General features: G+C 53.1%; 1 protein-coding gene across 1 annotated transcript in view; it reads left to right on the top strand.

The window, feature by feature from the left end:
* WSCD2 (WSC domain containing 2) overlaps positions 1 to 15,644 on the top strand; it is a 55,486-nt gene extending 39,842 nt beyond the window's left edge. The window contains exons 7-9 of the mRNA XM_052654900.1: positions 5,678 to 5,842; positions 8,099 to 8,299; positions 15,292 to 15,644. Of these exons, the coding sequence (XP_052510860.1) occupies positions 5,678 to 5,842; positions 8,099 to 8,299; positions 15,292 to 15,644 (719 nt within the window). The remainder of the gene's footprint in view (positions 1 to 5,677; positions 5,843 to 8,098; positions 8,300 to 15,291) is intronic.
* Positions 15,645 to 18,380: the final 2,736 nt, after the last annotated feature.

Genomic DNA, 18,380 nt, shown 5'->3' with positions numbered 1-18,380 from the left:
TGATGGTGGTGATGATGGTGGTGATGGTGATGGTGGTGATGGTGATGGTGATGATAGTGATGGTGATAGTGGTGATGATGGTGATGGTGATGGTGATGATAGTGATGGTGATGGTGGTGATAATGGTGGTGGTGATGATGGTGATGGTGATAGTGGTAATGGTGGTGATGGTGATGATGGTGGTGGTGATGGTGATGGTGGTGATGATGGTGGTGGTGATGATAGTGATGGTGATAATGATGGTGATGATAGTGATGGTGATAATGATGGTGATGATAGTGATGATGGTGGTGATGATGGTGGTGGTGATGATGGTGATGGTGGTGATGATGGTGGTGATGGTGATGGTGATGATAGTGATGGTGATAGTGGTGATGATGGTGATGGTGATGGTGATGATAGTGATGGTGATAATGATGGTGATGATAGTGATGATGGTGGTGATAATGGTGGTGATGATGATGGTGATGGTGGTGATGATGGTGGTGATGGTGATGGTGATGATAGTGATGGTGATAATGATGGTAATGATAGTGGTGATGATGGTGGTGGTGGTGGTGGTGGTGATAATGGTGATGATGGTGGTGGTGATAATGGTGGTGGTGATGATAGTGATGGTGATGATAGTGATGGTGATAATGATGGTAATGATAGTGATGATGGTGGTGGTGATGGTGATGATAGTGATGGTGATGGTGGTGATAATGGTGGTGGTGATGATGGTGATGGTGATGGTGGTGATGATGGTGGTGATGGTGATGGTGATGATAGTGATGGTGATGATAGTGATGATGGTGGTGGTGATAATGGTGATGGTGATAGTGGTAATGGTGGTGATGGTGATGGTGGTGGTGGTGGTGATGGTGGTGATGATGGTGGTGGTGGTGGTGGTGATGATAGTGACGGTGATAATGATGGTGATGATAGTGATGATGATGGTGATGGTGATGGTGATGATGGTGATTGTGATGATAATGATGGTAATGATAGTGATGATGGTGGTGACGATGGTGGTGGTGATGATGGTGATGATGGTGGTGATGGTGATGGTGATGATAGTGACGGTGATAATGATGGTGATGATAGTGATGATGATGGTGGTGATGATGGTGATGATGATGGTGGTGATAATGGTGGTGGTGATAATGGTGATGGTGATGATGGTGATGGTGATGATAGTGATGGTGATAATGATGGTAATGATAGTGATGATGGTGGTGGTGATAATGGTGGTGGTGATGATGGTGATGGTGATGGTGGTAATGGTGATGATAGTGATGGTGATAATGATGGTAATGATAGTGATGATGGTGGTGGTGATAATGGTGGTGGTGATGATGGTGATGGTGATGGTGGTGATGGTGATGATAGTGATGGTGATAATGATGGTAATGATAGTGATGATGATGGTGGTGATAATGGTGGTGGTGATGGTGATGATAGTGATGGTGATAATGATGGTAATGATAGTGATGATGATGGTGGTGATGGTGGTGGTAGTGGTGGTGGCCCTTAGGGACTTTCTTCGTTCCAGACTCAGTGTTGAATCCTTCGCATGCATTTTCTCGCTGATTCCCCTCAGCTTTCCTATGAGGCAGGAAGAGTCATTATGCCTCCTTTACAGGTAGAGAAACTGAGACTCAGAACAGGACTTACCTTAGATCATGGGGTTTATAAAATTTCTAGAAGAAGATCTTTTCTCCTACTAGAGGCATGATGAAGGGTGAGTGGCACTTGGAAAGGTAACTTGTTGGGATGCCCGACCCAAAGAAAACCTGCGAAGGAGTACTCCAGCATCTGAGAACACTCTCCACCTATGTGTGTCAGTCCGGTGCCAAACCTCATCTCACTTAATTACAGAAAGCCCACAGTAAGCCTATGATCAGGGCAGTATCATCCCCATTTTACAGATGGGAGAACCGAGACTCAGAGGGCTTGAGAACTGGCCATAATCACACATCTGCAAGAGGGGCTTGCTTTCAGGTTTCTGACTCCACAGGCCAAGCTAGAAACCTCTGACCACAGGGCAAAGGGCACTCCGCACACCTTCTGGAGCCTGGAGAACTAACAAAACACCACTGGGCTAGACTTCCTCTTCATCTCCCAGGACCCTAGCCCATGTACAGTTGTGCAGGTTGAGCACTGCGCAGGCACAGCCTGAAGGAAGGGTGATGCTTGAGAGCCAGCCCGTGCTCGGCCCGCTGTGCTGTGCACTCGGGCCGACAGTGCGTCTGCTCAGGGGAAGGGGTGGGTACCTTGATCTGACTTGCACAAAGGTGCTGTAAGAGCTAGCGGCAGCCCCACCAGCAGCCTGCCCCTGTGTGGCCTGCTGTGGGGTAGTGGTGGCCAACTGCAGCTTCCTCCCTGGCAGCTGAATCCCACTAAGAGCTCAGTGAGCAGGAATGTGTTTCGCCAGGGTGGCCTCTGGCTTTGTTTACACTCCAGTGAGGAAGGATGAGTGTTTGTTAGGTTCCAGGAAGAGTTGGTTAGTCTGTACAGAACTGTGTAGCTACAGGTTGGGGGGAGGGTCACACTCAGCTTAATTATCCCGTGACCAGGAGCAGCTCTGATGTGAACAGGACCCGGAGCCTATTCAGTAGCCCCTGACTGATGGGTTTGCTCATTCCCAGGCCACTACTGCTCTTCAGCTCCCACGTCGCACTTGCAGGACCCCCACCCTGGGGAGGTTTGAGAGTCATGTGGTTCATGACGCCACCAAGAGCATGGGCCAGGACGACTGCCATTTATTGAGCACCTACTGTGTGCCAGGGACTACCTGAGCTCTTTAGACTGAATTAACTCATCTAATCCTCACAACAGTCCAATGACGTAGGTACTGCGATTATCACCATTTTACAAACATGGCAACTCAGCACAGAGAGGCTGAAGAGCTCGGCCAGAGCCACACAGCTAGGACAGAGCAGAGCTGGGATTCAGACCGAGGCAATCTGGGTCCTGAGCCTGCACTCCGGATCTCAGCTTCTCAACATGCCCTGCACATACTTCCCGTGCATTGTCCATCGGATCCTGTAAGGTTCATCAGCCCCACTTTAGAAGTGAGGAAACTGAGGCTCAGGGAGGTAGAAAGCCTTGTTCAACATTGCACAGCTAGGCCATGTTCAGCCTGGACTGAGGCCAGGCCTGTCTGATTCTAACTATGTACTACACTGCCTCCAGCATCTGTTTTGATTTGTGGAGCTTAAGAACCAAATACACTTCCTTTTTAATGCTGAAAATAAGCACCTTTACTTTGCCTCCCAGACAGTAGTTAAATGGAGAATTCTGTTTTCAGGGGAAATTGAGGGGCCCGGTTCTTTCTTTCTCCCAACATTTTATTATGAAAAAAATGTCAAAGCTCCAGAAAAAAAAAAAAATGGGAAGAGTTACACAGTGAACATGCTAGACTTATCCTACAGATTTTACATTTCTCAACGTTATGGTCTGTTTACTTTCTCATGCATCTCTTCATTTCTCCATCCCTCAATTTTTCTTCCTGGATGCATTTCAAAGTAGTTGCAACATGATTACATTTCAGTCCTCATATCACTAATTGTAATTCAATATTTGCTTATGGTTTTTCAAAGTAACATTTACATGGAGCAAAATGCACAAATTTTGAGTGTACTGTTTAATGCCAACTGGGTCCTATCAAATCCACACCCCTGTCAAAATTATAAAACATAACCATGTTCCAGAAAGTTTTGTATCTAGGCTCCTTTTTTGCAGTGTGTTCCCATGAAAACTATTCCCAGACACCTGCTTGGCTTGATAAAGATGCTTTTCCGCTTGTTTGTTTTCTCAAAGTCTGCTCTCCTCTGAACAAACAGATTAAACATGCATGGCAGGGGAAGAGAGCTGGTCTCTGGCTAGTAGCATCATTACTAAGAGCTCACAGTGTGTGAGCCCTGTGTTCACACTCAATACCCGTTCTCTCTTCTGACCTTCCTGAGAACCCCAGGATGTCACCATTATCAGCGTCCTATGTTACAGGTGAGAAAACTGAGGTTTATTCAGATCCATCATTTTTCCAAGGCTGCCTACCCAGCAAGGAGGTGGCAGAATTGGAATTTAAGTTTAGGACTTCAGACTTTCCCCTTGAAGGGCTCTTTGGAGAAAGCAGTGTGGCTTGTGATGAGACTTCGATAATGGCAGCTAATACAGAACAGGAAAGACCAGGGTACCATCTTGGAAGGATTCTAAGGGCAGGATGATGGCAGGTAGCAGATGCTGCCAAGTTAACAAAGCAAGGGAAGGCTAGATTGAATGGTGGATGGTCACTGGTGACTTTAGCAGAAGCTGATTCTGTGCAGTGAGCAGGGTGGAGCCGGGAAGAGCCCCATGAAACGGTGGAAGGAGGAAATGGGATATGGGGGTGGACAGCTCTGCCAAAGTGAGACTGAATCGGGTGTGGAGTGAAAGTGGAAAGTGAAAGTGTTAGCTGCTCAGCCGTGTCCAACTCTTTGAGACCCCATGGTCTGTAGCCCACCAGGCTCCTCTGTCCATGGGATTCTCCAGGCAAGAATACTGGAGTGGGTTGCCATGCCCTTCTCCAGGGCATCTTCCCGACCCAGGGATCGAACCCAGGTCTCCCACATTGCAGGCAGATTCTTTACTGTTTGAGCCACCCAGAAAGCCACAGGCGTGCAGGGAAAGTGTGCTTACTGGAGGGGGACTTTTATTTTTAACGATGGAGTTATTTGTTCATGTTTGAATGCTAATAATCAAGTCAGCTGAGAGCGAGAGAAGACATGGGGAAAATAGATGGAGTTATGAGCTGGGGGAGGAGAAAGGAGATGGAACAGACGCTCGAGCAGGGGTCACTCCCTTCTCCCCAGAAAGTGGGGGCATAGGGGAGGAGAGAGGCTGAGAGAGCAGGCTTGGGGCTCAAGGGGCAGGAGAGCCAGGGCAGAGGAGGGAGGGGGCTTGCCTGCCGTGACTTTATGGTAAGGATTGAGGTCATCGGTCCAGACTGAAGAAGCAGCGGTAGGACCAAAAATCCAGGATTCTTTCCTCTTCCTTTTCTACTGCTGAATCTCCTTTGCTGGGCCATCACCTATGTCTGTAGAGAGAAAAAAAAAAATCAGCACTGTGACCTCTTAGCTCCAGGACTGGTTGCAGTGGGGGATGCCGAGACATAACATTTTGCATCAGCTCTGATGGTTGTGGCTGAGGGACCAGCGCACTTGACCCTGCCCAGTCAGGCAGGAGCAGAGCACAGACGGACCCGGCGCTGGCAGGTGCAGAGGCGGGAAGGGAGAGCGGGTGGGTGACGTGAGCCTAGGAGGAGGCAAGGGCCAGGCCGCACAGAGCTTGGAGGTCCAGATGAAAACCTCGGCCTGGGCCCCATGCAGATGGCTGCCATGTGTGGGTTTTAACCTGGAGGAAAGTGTGGGGATGATAAGACAGGCCCTCACTGTTCAGGTGATAAACAGGTTGGAGAGGAGGCTCATCCTCCTGGCTGGCTTTTATTGAATCCCTACCGTGCGTGCATCCTCCTTTCATATATTATCTCATAACCCTGTTCCCATTTCCAGATAAGGAGACGACAGGCTCGGAAAGCACCAGCTCTCACAGCTGGGAAGTGGCAGGGTTGAGACTCACACCCTAGTCCCTTCTGGACAGTCTCCTTCCGATCGGCCCCTGCCCCTGACCCCTGTCTGTGCCCTGCCCTCTGCAGACAACCGCTGCATGGACAGACGGTTCCTCCCAGCCAAGTCCAAGCAGCTCATTGCTCTGGCCAGCTTCCCGGGAGCTGGCAACACGTGGGCTCGCCACCTGATCGAGCTGGCCACAGGCTTCTACACTGGCAGCTACTACTTCGATGGTTCTCTGTACAACAAAGGTGAGGAGGCACGGGGGATGGGGATCAGACCCCCTGGAAGGACATGGGAGTACCCCTTTCTAAGCACCTACTGCAAGCCGCTCAGCTCTCCCGGGCATGTTGATAGAGACCTACTATGTGCTTAGTGAGCTTCCCTGATGGCTCAGATTGTAAAGAATCTGCCTGCAATGCTGGAGACCTAGGATCAATCCTTGGGTCAGGAAGATCCCTGGAGAAGGGAATGGCTCCCCACTCCAGTATTCTTGCCTGAAGAATCCATGGACAGAGGAGCCTGGCAGGCTACAGTCCATGCGGTCGCAAAGAGTCAGACATGACTGAGCAACTAACACTTTCACATGCTTAGTATCTTCCCTTCACTTTACATTCCACAGACATTTCCTGAGATCATGCCATTGGTATCTCACCTGCATCCGTTTATCAAGCACCTACTATGTGTCTGGGACCTTCCCTCCATTTAAGTCATTCCTTGAGCTCTTACTGTATGCTGGGCACCTCATGCGGGACAGTGAGGCCCGAAAGGCAACAGGATATCCCAAATCACTCACTGAGTTGGAAACACAGCCAGCATCTTGAAAGCCTGGTACATTAGCTTTCTAATTGGCTTCAAAGAGACCACCCAAATGCCTTCACGGGCACGAGAGGCCAAAAAGGTGAAGAGCACAGTCTTGGGCGGCATCGTGGCTTGGGTTTGAACCTTAGCTCTGCCTCTTGCCCGCTCTGTAACTTGGGAAAGTTATTTCATGTCTCTGGGACTCGATTTCCTTATCTATCAAATAAAACCCTCAGAGGATAATTGACAGGATCAAGTTGTCTGCGACATGTAAAGGGCTTAGAGCCGTGTCCGGCACAGAGCCCATGCTCTAGAAGCCACCACCGGCTACCCAGAACTTCTTTCAGTTCCTCAGCTTTTGAAATGAAAACCTGATCAGGTCCCTCCTTTTTTTGCATTAAACCTTCCAAGGACTGTGTAGTCTTTCTGGTCCAGTGGTGGCGCAAGTGGTAAAGAGCCCAGCTGCCAGTGCAGGAGACAGATGAGAAGCAGGCTCGACCCCTGAGTTGAGAAGATCCCCTGCCAGAGGGCACGGCAACGCAACCCAGTATTCTTGCCTGGAGAACCCCATGCACAGAGGAGCCTGGCAGGCTAGGGCTACAGCCCATGGGGTCGCAAAGAGTCAGACACGGCTGAAGCGACTCAGCACAGATTTAACTCATCATCACAACCCCCACAACCCTCTCTGGCCTCATGCTCCCCTCTCGCCCTCTGCTCATGTGTGACACATTTCTTCCCATCCACCACAGGACCTTTTCACTGGCTCTTCTCACCTGGGCTGGTAAACTCTTCCCCATCCTTCAGTTCTCAGCCTAAGTACCTTCTTGCCCCAGGAAGCCTTTCTGGATGGTGCCTGACTGGGTCAGTGATCTTGGCCAGGCTGGCTGGGCCGCTCCAGCTGCGGACTGCAGGTTGGGCCCATGTCTGTTCCGTGGGTGTCTCGCCCTCTGGGACCAACAGCTTTCCAGGGCGTGTCCCTCTCACAGTAACAGCAGAAACACACGGGTGTGCTGCGCTCACCGCTTAGTCGTGTCTAACTCTTGCGACCCCGGGGACTGCAGCCCTGCAGGCTCCTCTGTCCGTGGAATTCTCCAGGCAAGAATACTGGAGCGGGTTGCCGTTTTTCTCCATGGGGAATCTTCCAGACCCAGGGATGGAACCTGTGTCTCTTGCATCTCCTGCCTTGGTGGGGGGGGATTCTTTACCGCTGAGCCACCTGGGATGCCCCCAAAACACACACAAGTGAACAGAAACGTGCTGGATCCTAAGACGTTGGCCAAGACCCGTTTCCGCCCCCAGTCCATTGGCCAAAGCAAGCCATAAGGCCATTCCCAGCATCAGTAGGGCGGAAATGAGGACTTTGAGCTAAGGGGAACCCTCAGGCACATCACGTCAGGCCCCCCAGCATGGCACCTGGGCATGAATACTCCTCTTCTGCAGTCCTAACCAGGGCAGTGACTTTACATCCATGCCACTATTCGAATGGTCTGGCTCTCAAGAACTGTGACCCATGGATGTTTTTGCAAGTCATTTTCTCCCCAGCTCCCTGGCACATAGTAGGTGCTCAACAAACATGCGAGTGACTGAATGAGTGGATGAGTGAATGTCTGAGGATTCCGGAGGTGGCCCAGGATGGGGTGGGGCAGGCCTCCTGTCTCCCCCAGCTCACTGCCGTGTCCCCGGCCCCCCTCCCCGGCTGTGGGAAGGGTTCAAAGGTGAGCGGGACCACTGGCGCAGTGGGAGGACCATCTGCATCAAGACACATGAGAGTGGCCAGAAGGAGATCGAGGCCTTCGACGCAGCCATCCTGCTCATCCGCAACCCCTACAAGGCCCTCATGGCAGAGTTCAACCGCAAGTACGGCGGACACATTGGCTTTGCTGCCCACGCCCACTGGAAGGGCAAAGGTACCACTTGGGAGTGGGGGCCGGGCGCCAGGGTGCCGAGGGCAGTGGGAGGGGCCTGAGCTGTCTCCTGCCAGGGGTCCAGGAGGACACCCTTGAGGGCGTGTGTGAGGTCCCAGGTCCCACTTAGAGCTGAGAAGGTATGCCTCCTTCATGCCACCCAGCCCACGAGCATCACCCTCTGTGAGCCAGGCTGTTATCATGGCATAGAGGTTAGGGGTTGGGCTCTGGAGCAAGACTCCCAGAGTTCAAATTCCAACTCCACCACTTCCAGGAAAAGCTCCTTCGCCTCCATGAACTTGGATTGTCCAGTTTATAAAATGGAAGTAATAAAACTCAAGAAGTCAGCCCTTTAGAAGCACTCAATAGACCCTCATGTAATTGAAGGGAATGGTAGCCCACTCCAACATTCTTGCCTGGAGAATCCCTCAGACAGAGGAGCCTGGGAGGCCCCAGTCCATGAGGTCACAAAGAATCCAACACGACTGAGTGACTTTCATTTTTTCCCACACTGATTCAAAGCAGGTTCCAGACCCTTTCCTGGGAATCAACAGACCTGAACCTAGGTCAGTGGCAGAGTGGCCAAGAGGTCATCTGTGAGCTCCTGTGAGCATCATTCCAATCAACCCTCCCAGCAGAGGTTAAGTAACTTGCCCTTGGTCACAGCTGGAAAGTCACACTGTCAGTCTCCAAGCGCTGAACTTCATTAAGATGATCTGAGATTGGTGTTCATCTCTGGTGCTCAGTAGATTCCAGAATGGGAGAATGTCTCTGTGCAGAGCAGTGGCCCCACCGTAGTGGAGGAGAGCTCCAAAGTCAAAACCCCTCAAACCCCCGTATCAGTTATCACCCATGTCTCCATTACTGTAGTGACAGTCACCTCCGTGAGTGTTTGCAAACTCCCACAGTTAACCCTGTGTTGTGGATGGGGCGAGCTAAGTTCAGGGAGGTTGAAGGCGCTGTTCTCGGAAGTGGTGGAGCAGGGATTTGAACCCAGGGACCACTGAGCTACGATAAAGAATGATCAGAACGTCCATGGCCACAAATCCTCCCACACAGAGCCCCTGATGCTGAGTAGGTGGTCTGTAAACGTGAGCCCTCCCCGCCTCATTCAGCCTTGAGGAACCAAGCTGCTGCAGCCTCTGGCCCCAAAGGTGTTTCCCACTCCCTCCAAACCTTCCCCATGCCCCCTGCCCCCTGACAGCTGCTCCACATTCCAGCCCCTCCCCAGAGAAAACCAGAGCAGACAGGATGACATTAACCCAGCCAATCACACTCAGCACTGATGTCATCGATGAAAACCCTTGGGCCTGCCTGACCAACTGTGTGCGCCCTGGCTTCCCAGTTTGCTCAGGGGGCTTGTCTATCCTTTTCCCTGCCGACCCACTCCCTCAGTGGGTGACATTTGTTCCCAGGAGATAAAGAAGTCTCTGAATTATTTATTAGTAGAACAATCGAAAATGAATATTATTTGTGGCCAGGCTGAGAAGCCCACAGGCGCCAACGGCAGGATCCTGCTCCAGGACCACATGCTCTGCTTGCCAAGTGGGAAGGGACCCAGGAGGTCGCTGTACCCGAGGGTCCTCATCCCGGCCAGCACATCTGAATCCCAGGAGGAGCATGGGAAAATCCCAGTGCTCAGACCGCACACTGGACCGCTACAGGGGTGGAGCCTGGACATCGGTATTTTTTAAAGCAGTCTGCAGGCAGGCAAATTGATTCATTCTCCCTGTGGCTCAGATGGTAAAGTGTCTGCCTGCAATACAGGAGACCCAGGTTTGATCCCTGGGTCAGGAAGATCCCCTGGAGAAGGAAATGGCAACCCACTCCAGTGCTGTTGCCTGAAAATCTCCATGGACTGTCGCCTGAGGAGCCTGGTAGGCGATAGTCCTTGGAGTCGCAAACAGTCGGACACGACTGAGTGACTTCACTTTCACTTTCACTGTTAATGGGGAAGATGAGGCCCAAAGAGAGACAGGGGCCTGGCAGGATCACTCAGGCATGTGATGGCAAACCAGACCCAGCTCTCCACCTCCCAGTAATCCTGAAACTGAAAGAATTAGTCGCTCAGTCTTGTCCGACGACTCTTTTGCAATCCCATAGACTGTAGCCCACCAGGCTTCTCTGTCCATGGAACTCTCCAGGCAAGAACACTGGAGTGAGTTGCCATTCCCTTCTCCAGGGGATCTCCCTGACCCAGGGATGGAACCTGGGTCTCCTGCACTGCCTGCAGCTTCTTTACCATCTGAGCCACCAGGGAAGCCGACTGCTCCAAATAAGAAGTGCGGGACTCACTTGGGGAGCTCAAATGGGACCAGGCACTTAGCAGCCATTATCTCATTTACGTCTTCTAATTCCCTGGGGAGGTAAGAAGGGCCGCCACCACCACTGGTTGCCGAAAGTCGTCCCAGGAAGGGAGGAGTCATGTGTCTCAGGCGCCAGGAGTTGACTGAGCTGAGATTCAAACCCAGGCATTAGCCGCCAGGCTCTGTCTTACCCTGGGGTGTCTCTGACCTGGTACATTCAAAGGTTCCCCTCTTCTGGCATAACCCCTCCTCTCAGGTTCAGGCAATTTCCTAACTCCCAGGAGCCACCTTGCCTCTTCTTCCCTATTCAGGATGACTGGGAGCTTTAAAACCAGAGATAAGGGAGACAGCAGGAGAGGCTGAGTCCAGAGGCTGCAGGGGACAGGAAGTGTGGAACACGCATCTCACATTGGGGGCCTGGCCCCCTCATCAGTCTGGGATGGTGCTTCCTTCCAGACCTCACCCATTGCTTCAAGCGCTCTGCCTGAGTGCCTTCCCCAAAGAGCACCCTCCTCACGGCCCCCACCCTGCCCAGTCCTCCCATTTTCATTAACATCTGACCCCTGAAGGCACTTGAGTTTGAGACCCTTGCTTTAGGGTCCTTGTTCCAGCAGCATCAGTATCACTTGGGAATTAGGAACGCAGATTCTCAGGTTCCACCTCAGGCTTCCTGGATCAGAACTCGCATTTTCACAAGATACCTTCCAGAAGCTTCACGTGCACTTTAGAGTTTGAGAATCGTTGCTTCAGGACTCCATCGGCCTAGAATGTGAGGGTCACTCCCACCTAAGGGCAGAGGTCAGCCACCTGCTGAGTGCGTCCACCCCACCCTGCCTGTGACCCCTCCCGGTTACAGCTGGGTCGAGGCTCCTGTCACCCCCCACCCGCCCACCCCCAGCTTTTGGTTCCATAACGTTAATTTTACAATCTCCCTGGAGTGAGTCCAAAGCAAAGTTTTATGTGATATGATTACACAAGGTGAATTGTCCTGGATCTGTTTAATGAAACAGAGACCATGTTTAATGATTCCGTGGGGAATTAAATACAGTTAAGCTATTAATCAGGCCCCGGTTCCTCCCGATGACAAGATGAAGCAGAGGGTGGTCAGCCCGTGTCCTGCCAGGCCCACGTGAAGAGCAGTTCCGGCGGAACCAGCACTCATTACCAGTGGTCCATGGCGTAGCGTGCCTTTATTACCCAATTTGAAGGCAGCCATTAATTACCGGGAATCCCGAGCTAATTGAGGGCTTTTGTTTTTCGTTTTTGTTCTTCTTTCCAGTGAAGTCATTCAGGAGCTTCAAGTGAGGTATCTCTGCTATAGCAAGGGGTATGACGGGAGCAAATATCTGCTGCCCATAAAGGATGGGCCATGTGGGGCATCTCAGAGATGCTGGGTGCCAACATCAGGGCTGTGGTAGCCACAGGACTCCCCTCGTGGCCCAGTAGTTAAGGCTTCACACTTTCACTGCAGGGGGGTTGAGTTTGATCCCTGGTCAGGGAATCTAGGATTCCACGTGCCATGCGGTGCCGCCAAAAAAATAACAATAATTGTGGCCAACATTTATCCAGCACTTCCTGGGTCTCAGGTCTGGCGGCAGGGTCTGCAAGTCTTATACCAGTTCTGCTTGTACGGGGGAGGTTTTAGCAAGGCTTCCATTGTGAAGACGGGTAAACTGAAGCTCAAGGACAGTGCTTGGCATCCCCAGCCAATATGAAGAGGAGCTGGGTTTTGAACCCTAGCAATCTGACTTCAAAGTCATCTGTGAACAGACCCCGTATCTTAGACAACACCTGAAGGTGAGGCAAGCGATCGTAGACTAGGATCTGGGGCGAAAAGAATGCTAGAGATGGGCAGATCAGGTGCTCTTAAAGGGTTTTCCAGGAAGGCAGGAGCCAGGCTCAGTCTGGGATAGATGCACGAATCCTGCCACGGATGCCCACTGTGCGGGCTGGGGCAGATGGCTTCATGTCTCTGAGCCTCCTTTGTTCCCATGTACATAAAGGAGCTGGTGCTTCCTCCTCTCTAGGCTTCTTGTGTGCACTGCCCGAGACAGGGCCTGCGAAGTGCCTGGCACAGACCCCCGGCTCACAGTAGGTGTTCAAGCAATGTACATTCCCATCCCAGGGAGGTTTGGAACCCACATCTCCCTCCCACCTGCATCCAAGGCGGGAGCCATGAGCTGGGAGACCCAGACCATCGTGCAGATGGACCCTTCCTTTCCCTAAGGCCCACTCTCCAGGGACCTCTTGAGATGGTCGCAAGCCTGGAAGTCCAGATATGTGGGCTGCTGGGTGACCGATCGTCATCCCCGTCCCCCTGGGCTTCTGCCGTGGGCGCAGCAGTTGTCCTGAGTCCCCGGGGATGCTGTGAGATGACGCAGCAGCAGGGAAATGCTTCTGCAAAATAAGGAAGACAGACTATACACATGCGAGATTTTTCCCTAATCACACAGATACATCTGGGTTTAACCCATTATAACAGTAAGGGCCCAATTATCTAGATACATTGTAAATAATCTATTTGAAGGCTAAAAAAAAATACCTCTGTCATCAGCATAAATATTTTCCAAGCAGCCATGGTGTTCCTGGGAAGCACTGGGGGAGCAGGAGCCTCGCCACAGATTCTGATGTGGTCTGCAAAGAAAGAGGAACCCTTAATCACATCGCCACTTGGCTGCTGGGAATTTCAATTTAGTTCAACAACCATTTATTAAGCCCCTGCTGGGTGTAAGGCAGTGGGAGGGAGTGGGGGGTGAGGCTTCTGTTTTCTGGGAGAGATGGGGGCCTGGAATGAGGCAGCCCTGGTCTGGATGGTGCTTCCCGGCTATGTGACCTTGGGCAAATTACTTCACCTCTCTGAGCCTCCATTTCCTCACTGGTGACAAATGAACAGTAGTCTTTTCCTTTCTGGGTAGTCACTATGATTAAATGAGATAAGGGGTGTCCATCACCCAACAGGGGTGAGGATTTAGTTGTGAAGGACCAGCTGGGCTCCCCAGCCCAGCTTGGGAAACTTGCTGACCCTCATTCAATAAAGAGATTCCTCTGGAAGGTGCAGGGTGGCATTGTCCCTGTGAGAAGTCATGGATTCCCGAGGGTTCCTTCAGGGTTCCTGAGGACCAACCCTTTGACTACTATCCAGCTGGGGCTCAGAATTGAGGCTGCACATCCCCTCCTCTGTTCCCAGCATCCTTCATGACCCCCCTCTTGGGTTCCCCTTGATCACAGTTTCAGCAGCTCCAGGGGCTGGCTGGCTGTCTCTCTGAGGTCTTCTCCAGGGAATTTCCCACATTCTGTTGTAGCCTGTCTTTGGAGCCAGGAGATCCCATACAAACATTCCCAGTCTTGGTGACAATCCATCCTGTGCTTTTACCATACCACAGAGGAGCCGTGTGTGATACATCAATAAAAAGCAAAGGGAGAACGAATCGGATAGAAAGGTGTCAAGATGACAGTGTAAATTCGTTGCTGTTCAGTCACTAAGTCGTATCGGACTCTCTGTGAACCCATGGACTGCAGCACGCCAGGCTTGCCTGTCCTTCACTATCTCCCTGAGTTTGCTCAAACTCGTGCCCATTGAGTCAGTGATATCATCCAGCCATCTCATCCTCTGCCGCCCCCTTCTTCTCTTGCCCTCAGTCTCTCCCGACATCAGGGTCTTTTCCAATGAGTCAACTCTTCGTATCAGGTGGCCAAAGTCCTGGAGCTTCAGCTTCAGTACCAGTCCCTCCAATGAATATTCAGAGTTGACACTGTAAATAATCCAACTTAAACCATGCCCTCAGCCCAGTGGAGGTACCTGCCTGAGCCGAGGGAGTTAGGGAAGATGGCATCTCACCTGAGAACAGAATAATCACAGTGGTAATGATAACCAGAGTTTACTGAGCATCTACAGGGCACTGGCGCCCCACTCCAGTTCTCTTGCCTGGAAAATCCCATGGATGGAGGAGCCAGGTAGGCTGTAGTCCATGGGGTTGCGAAGAGTCGGACACGACTGAGCGACTTCACTTTCACTTTTCACTTTCATGCACTGGAGAAGGAAATGGCAACCCACTGCAGTATTCTTACCTTGGAAATCCCATGGACAGAGGAGCCTGTCGGGGTCACAAAAAGAGTTGGACACAGCTGAGCAACTGAGCATGCCTGCCTGTTAAAACATAAAAACAGAGTAGCAAAGATTTATATATGTCTGTGCCTGGTGTGGCGTAAGGCCCAGACAGATGTCTTACTACTGCTAAGTCACTTTAGTCGTGTCCGACTCTGTGCGACCCCGTAGACGGCAGCCCACCAGGCTCCCCTGTCCCTGGGATTCTCCAGGCAAGAACACTGGAGTGGGTTGCCATGTCCTTCTCCAATGCCTGGAAGTGAAAAGTGAAAGGGAAGTTGCTCAATCGTGCCCAACTCTTAGCGACCCCATGGACTGCAGCCCACCAGGCTCCTCCATCCATGGGATTTTCCAGGCAAGAGTACTGGAGTGGGGTGCCATTGCCTTCTCCAGACAGATGTCTTGGGTCTCCCCAAAGAGCAGGAAGGACCAAGACTGTGCCAGGCAGAAGCAACAGCCTGGAGGCGGGAGGCGGGAGGCGGGAGGCGGGAGGCGAGTCTGGCCGTGTCAGGGCTGAGCGGTGGTGGTAGCGCGCCTGCACCGCACGCACGTTGGACCCACGCCTGCCCTCTCTGTCCACGCAGAGTGGCCGGAGTTCGTGAGGAACTACGCCCCTTGGTGGGCCACTCACACGCTGGACTGGCTCAAGTTCGGCAAGAAGGTGCTGGTGGTGCACTTTGAGGACCTGAAGCGCGACCTCTTCGTCCAGCTGGGCCGCATGGTGGGCCTGCTGGGTGTGGCCGTCAGGGAGGACCGGCTGCTGTGCGTGGAGAGCCAGAAAGACGGCAACTTCAAGCGCTCCGGGCTCCGCAAGCTGGAGTACGACCCCTACACGGCGGACATGCAGAGGACCATCTCCGCCTACATCAAGACGGTGGACGCGGCGCTCCGGGGCAGGAACCTCACGGGCGTGCCCGACGACTACTACCCCAGATGATGGGTGATCAGACCGGGGCAGGGGGCGGGCCGTCCAGACCGAGCAGGCGCCGGGCCCTCCGGGCCCCTGGGGAACCCCACCTGCCAGTCCGCTCTCCCGTGTAGGTAGGGACCATCCCCTTGGCCTAGCGTTGGCCTCCGATGAGTTTGCCGCATGACGAAGGAGGCTCAAGGGAAGAGATGGTGCAGGCACCTCCCACCAACTCGCAACCGCCCCCACCCCCACCCCTTGGAGATGGAGGGGCTGCCAGTTTGGGGAGTTCCCGCCGCCTGGACCCTGCTCTGTCTCCCGTGTCCCTGACCCCCGCACCTGTGGGAAGGAGGGCTCCTGGGTGTCCCGGAGATCCGGGTTCCCCACCGCGGGTGTGGAGGACCCTGGCACAAGAGCTAAAGGGAATGGCGTAGAACGGAGTGGCCCCAGACTCGCCCCAGTGCTGGGCTGAGCGCTTGTAGCCACCCGCACTTCCCACCCAGGATGCAAGGTGACAGGGTTTATCTGGGCCGCTTCTGTCTGCAGGAAGATTGCTGGGAGGTTTCTCCATGGGTTTAGGTTTCTGACATTCTGAGTGGGTCAGAGAGGCCGTGGCACTCAGGGTAGGTTACCTGGGTCCACCGGGTGGGGTCACGGTCATCCCGCACCCCCACGTGGCATGCTCACCTTGGGACCTGGGATTCTGCCCTTTCCTCCCTCGCTGTATCCAGGGGGTGACCCGCTTCCAGGGGTGACACCTCTCTCCACCGTGGGGTCCCACGCATTGATCTGACACTGCCCTTCCGACCCCTACCAGCGGGTCCTCTGCTGTCCAGGAGGGGAAACAAGTGTGCCCCAAATCACGTGAACCTATGACCGAAAGAGATCCCCACAACCTTCCCAGACCAGCGGCCCCTGCTTTGGTCATAGTCCAGGGGGTGCCCTTTAAGGAAAGGGGTGAATGGGATGGTTCTTCATGTCCATACAGATGCTGCTCTTTCGATGCTGAGACGTCCAACCAAAGGACTGGGTGGCTGATCATCTGTCTTAGAAAGCATCAAGTTCCAGGGTTCCCTCTCTCCCCTCACCTTGGGTACCCGTGGTTTTGCATCCGGCCCCCACCTGCACACCTGCACCCCACCCCCATGTAGATGCAAAAGCCATAGGTCACAGCTCTCTGCTGTTCTGTCGGGAACCACCCCCCACCCAAGCAGCCCCCTCTGAAGCCTTGGGGTGCAGGTAAATGCTCATTCCCAAATAGCCAAGAGACTATGGAGAAGGCGCGTGTAAAGAGATATATTTTTCTAAGAGGAATATGACTCATACATTCCACCCCCTGGGAACCCGGCCATGCAAAGAGAAGGGCTGGGGGATCAGACCCGTTGTCTTCGTCCCTGAGCCTCTCATCTTTAGGATTCGGGCCACCCCAAGGCCCGGCCAGGGGGCTCTGAATGTATTTTGTACCAAATTTCTTTCCCCCAGGCAAATGTCTAGTCTTCTTTCTTGAAGCACCAGAGGGCTTGGCCTCCCCGCCCTCTAAGAGGTCAGCTCTCTCTCTGCGAGACTCTTGGCCCAAGACCTGGGCCATTTCTTTGCCGGTGGCCCCTTCAGGCCGCCAGCCGCTGTCTGAAGACTCCTCAGGTCAACACCATCATTAAAAGCGAGTTTTGTTGATAATTCTACCACGTGATGGAGTGTCATGTAAGGCAAGGTCACAAATGGGATGTTCTCTCTGCTGTGTGTGTGTGTGTGTGTGTGTGAGAGAGAGAGAGACAGGAATGTTCTGGGTGCGTCATTGCTTTTGTGTCTGTGCGGCTCTAAAGAACTGTGTGTCTTGGTGTGCAGAACTGTCTCTGCCTCTGTGTTCAGCCGCCCTTCTGTGTGGGGAGACTGCACCCCACCAGCTGACATGATGACCACCCCATGTCTGGTGTCCCCCTCCTCCAAACCCCAACCCTCGAGGAGGAAGGAGAGCTCGGTGGTCCAGCGGTCCCCAGAGCCCGGGACATGCCCGGCCTGCAAGCTGCGACCCCCGGGTTCCCACCCCGCTGTCTCCCGCGTTGTGACTCCAGGACCCAAGGAGGAACATCAGGGCCTGCATCTGCCGATGGCAGGGGTTGCCTCCTGGTCTCTCCAGGAGCCCCGAAGCTGCTACAAACATCCCTGGTAGACAGCGTGGGCAGGAGGAAAGGGTGGGGGGCCGAGGGGTTGCCAGGGGCAAGGTCCTTCAGGAACCAGCTCCTTTCCTTCCTTCCCCGTCTCTCTTGCACCCATGTATTTTATCCTCATCCCTGCCCCCCTCACCGTCTTTCCTTATCACGCTTGCCTCCTGCTCTCAGTTTCTCTTTGTGGTCCCTTTTATTTCCTCGAGATGCACATTAAACCTCTGTTCCTTCTCGTCTTTCTCCTCTCCGTCGCTTCCTCCCTGCCCCCATCCCTGAACCAGTCTCCCTGACTGCATTCTCTCTGTTTTGATTTCTGCCTCTCGTTGTCCACGTGTCTCTGCGTCTCTGTCTTTGCCTGTCTCTCGCTCCCTCTCTCTTTCCCTCTCCACTTCTGTTGTCCTCTCCTCCCTCCTCCCCCTCATCTTCCTGGAGAGTGGGGGCGACTCAGTGGGATCCAGACACAGTGAGACAAATGCTACCCGGCCCGGTAACCAAGGAGGTGGTTTCCTTAGCAACAGAAGCTGCAGGCACGCGCTCCACTGCCCCGTCCCTTAGCTATGACAGTAAGTACCGAGAGGGCGGGGGACAAGCCTGGAGATGA

Source organism: Budorcas taxicolor, chromosome 17 (assembly GCF_023091745.1).
Source record: "Budorcas taxicolor isolate Tak-1 chromosome 17, Takin1.1, whole genome shotgun sequence".
NCBI lineage: Eukaryota > Metazoa > Chordata > Mammalia > Artiodactyla > Bovidae > Budorcas > Budorcas taxicolor.
The sequence above is the reverse complement of the archived record's forward strand: the minus strand, read 5'-3'. Positions and strand labels throughout refer to the sequence as shown.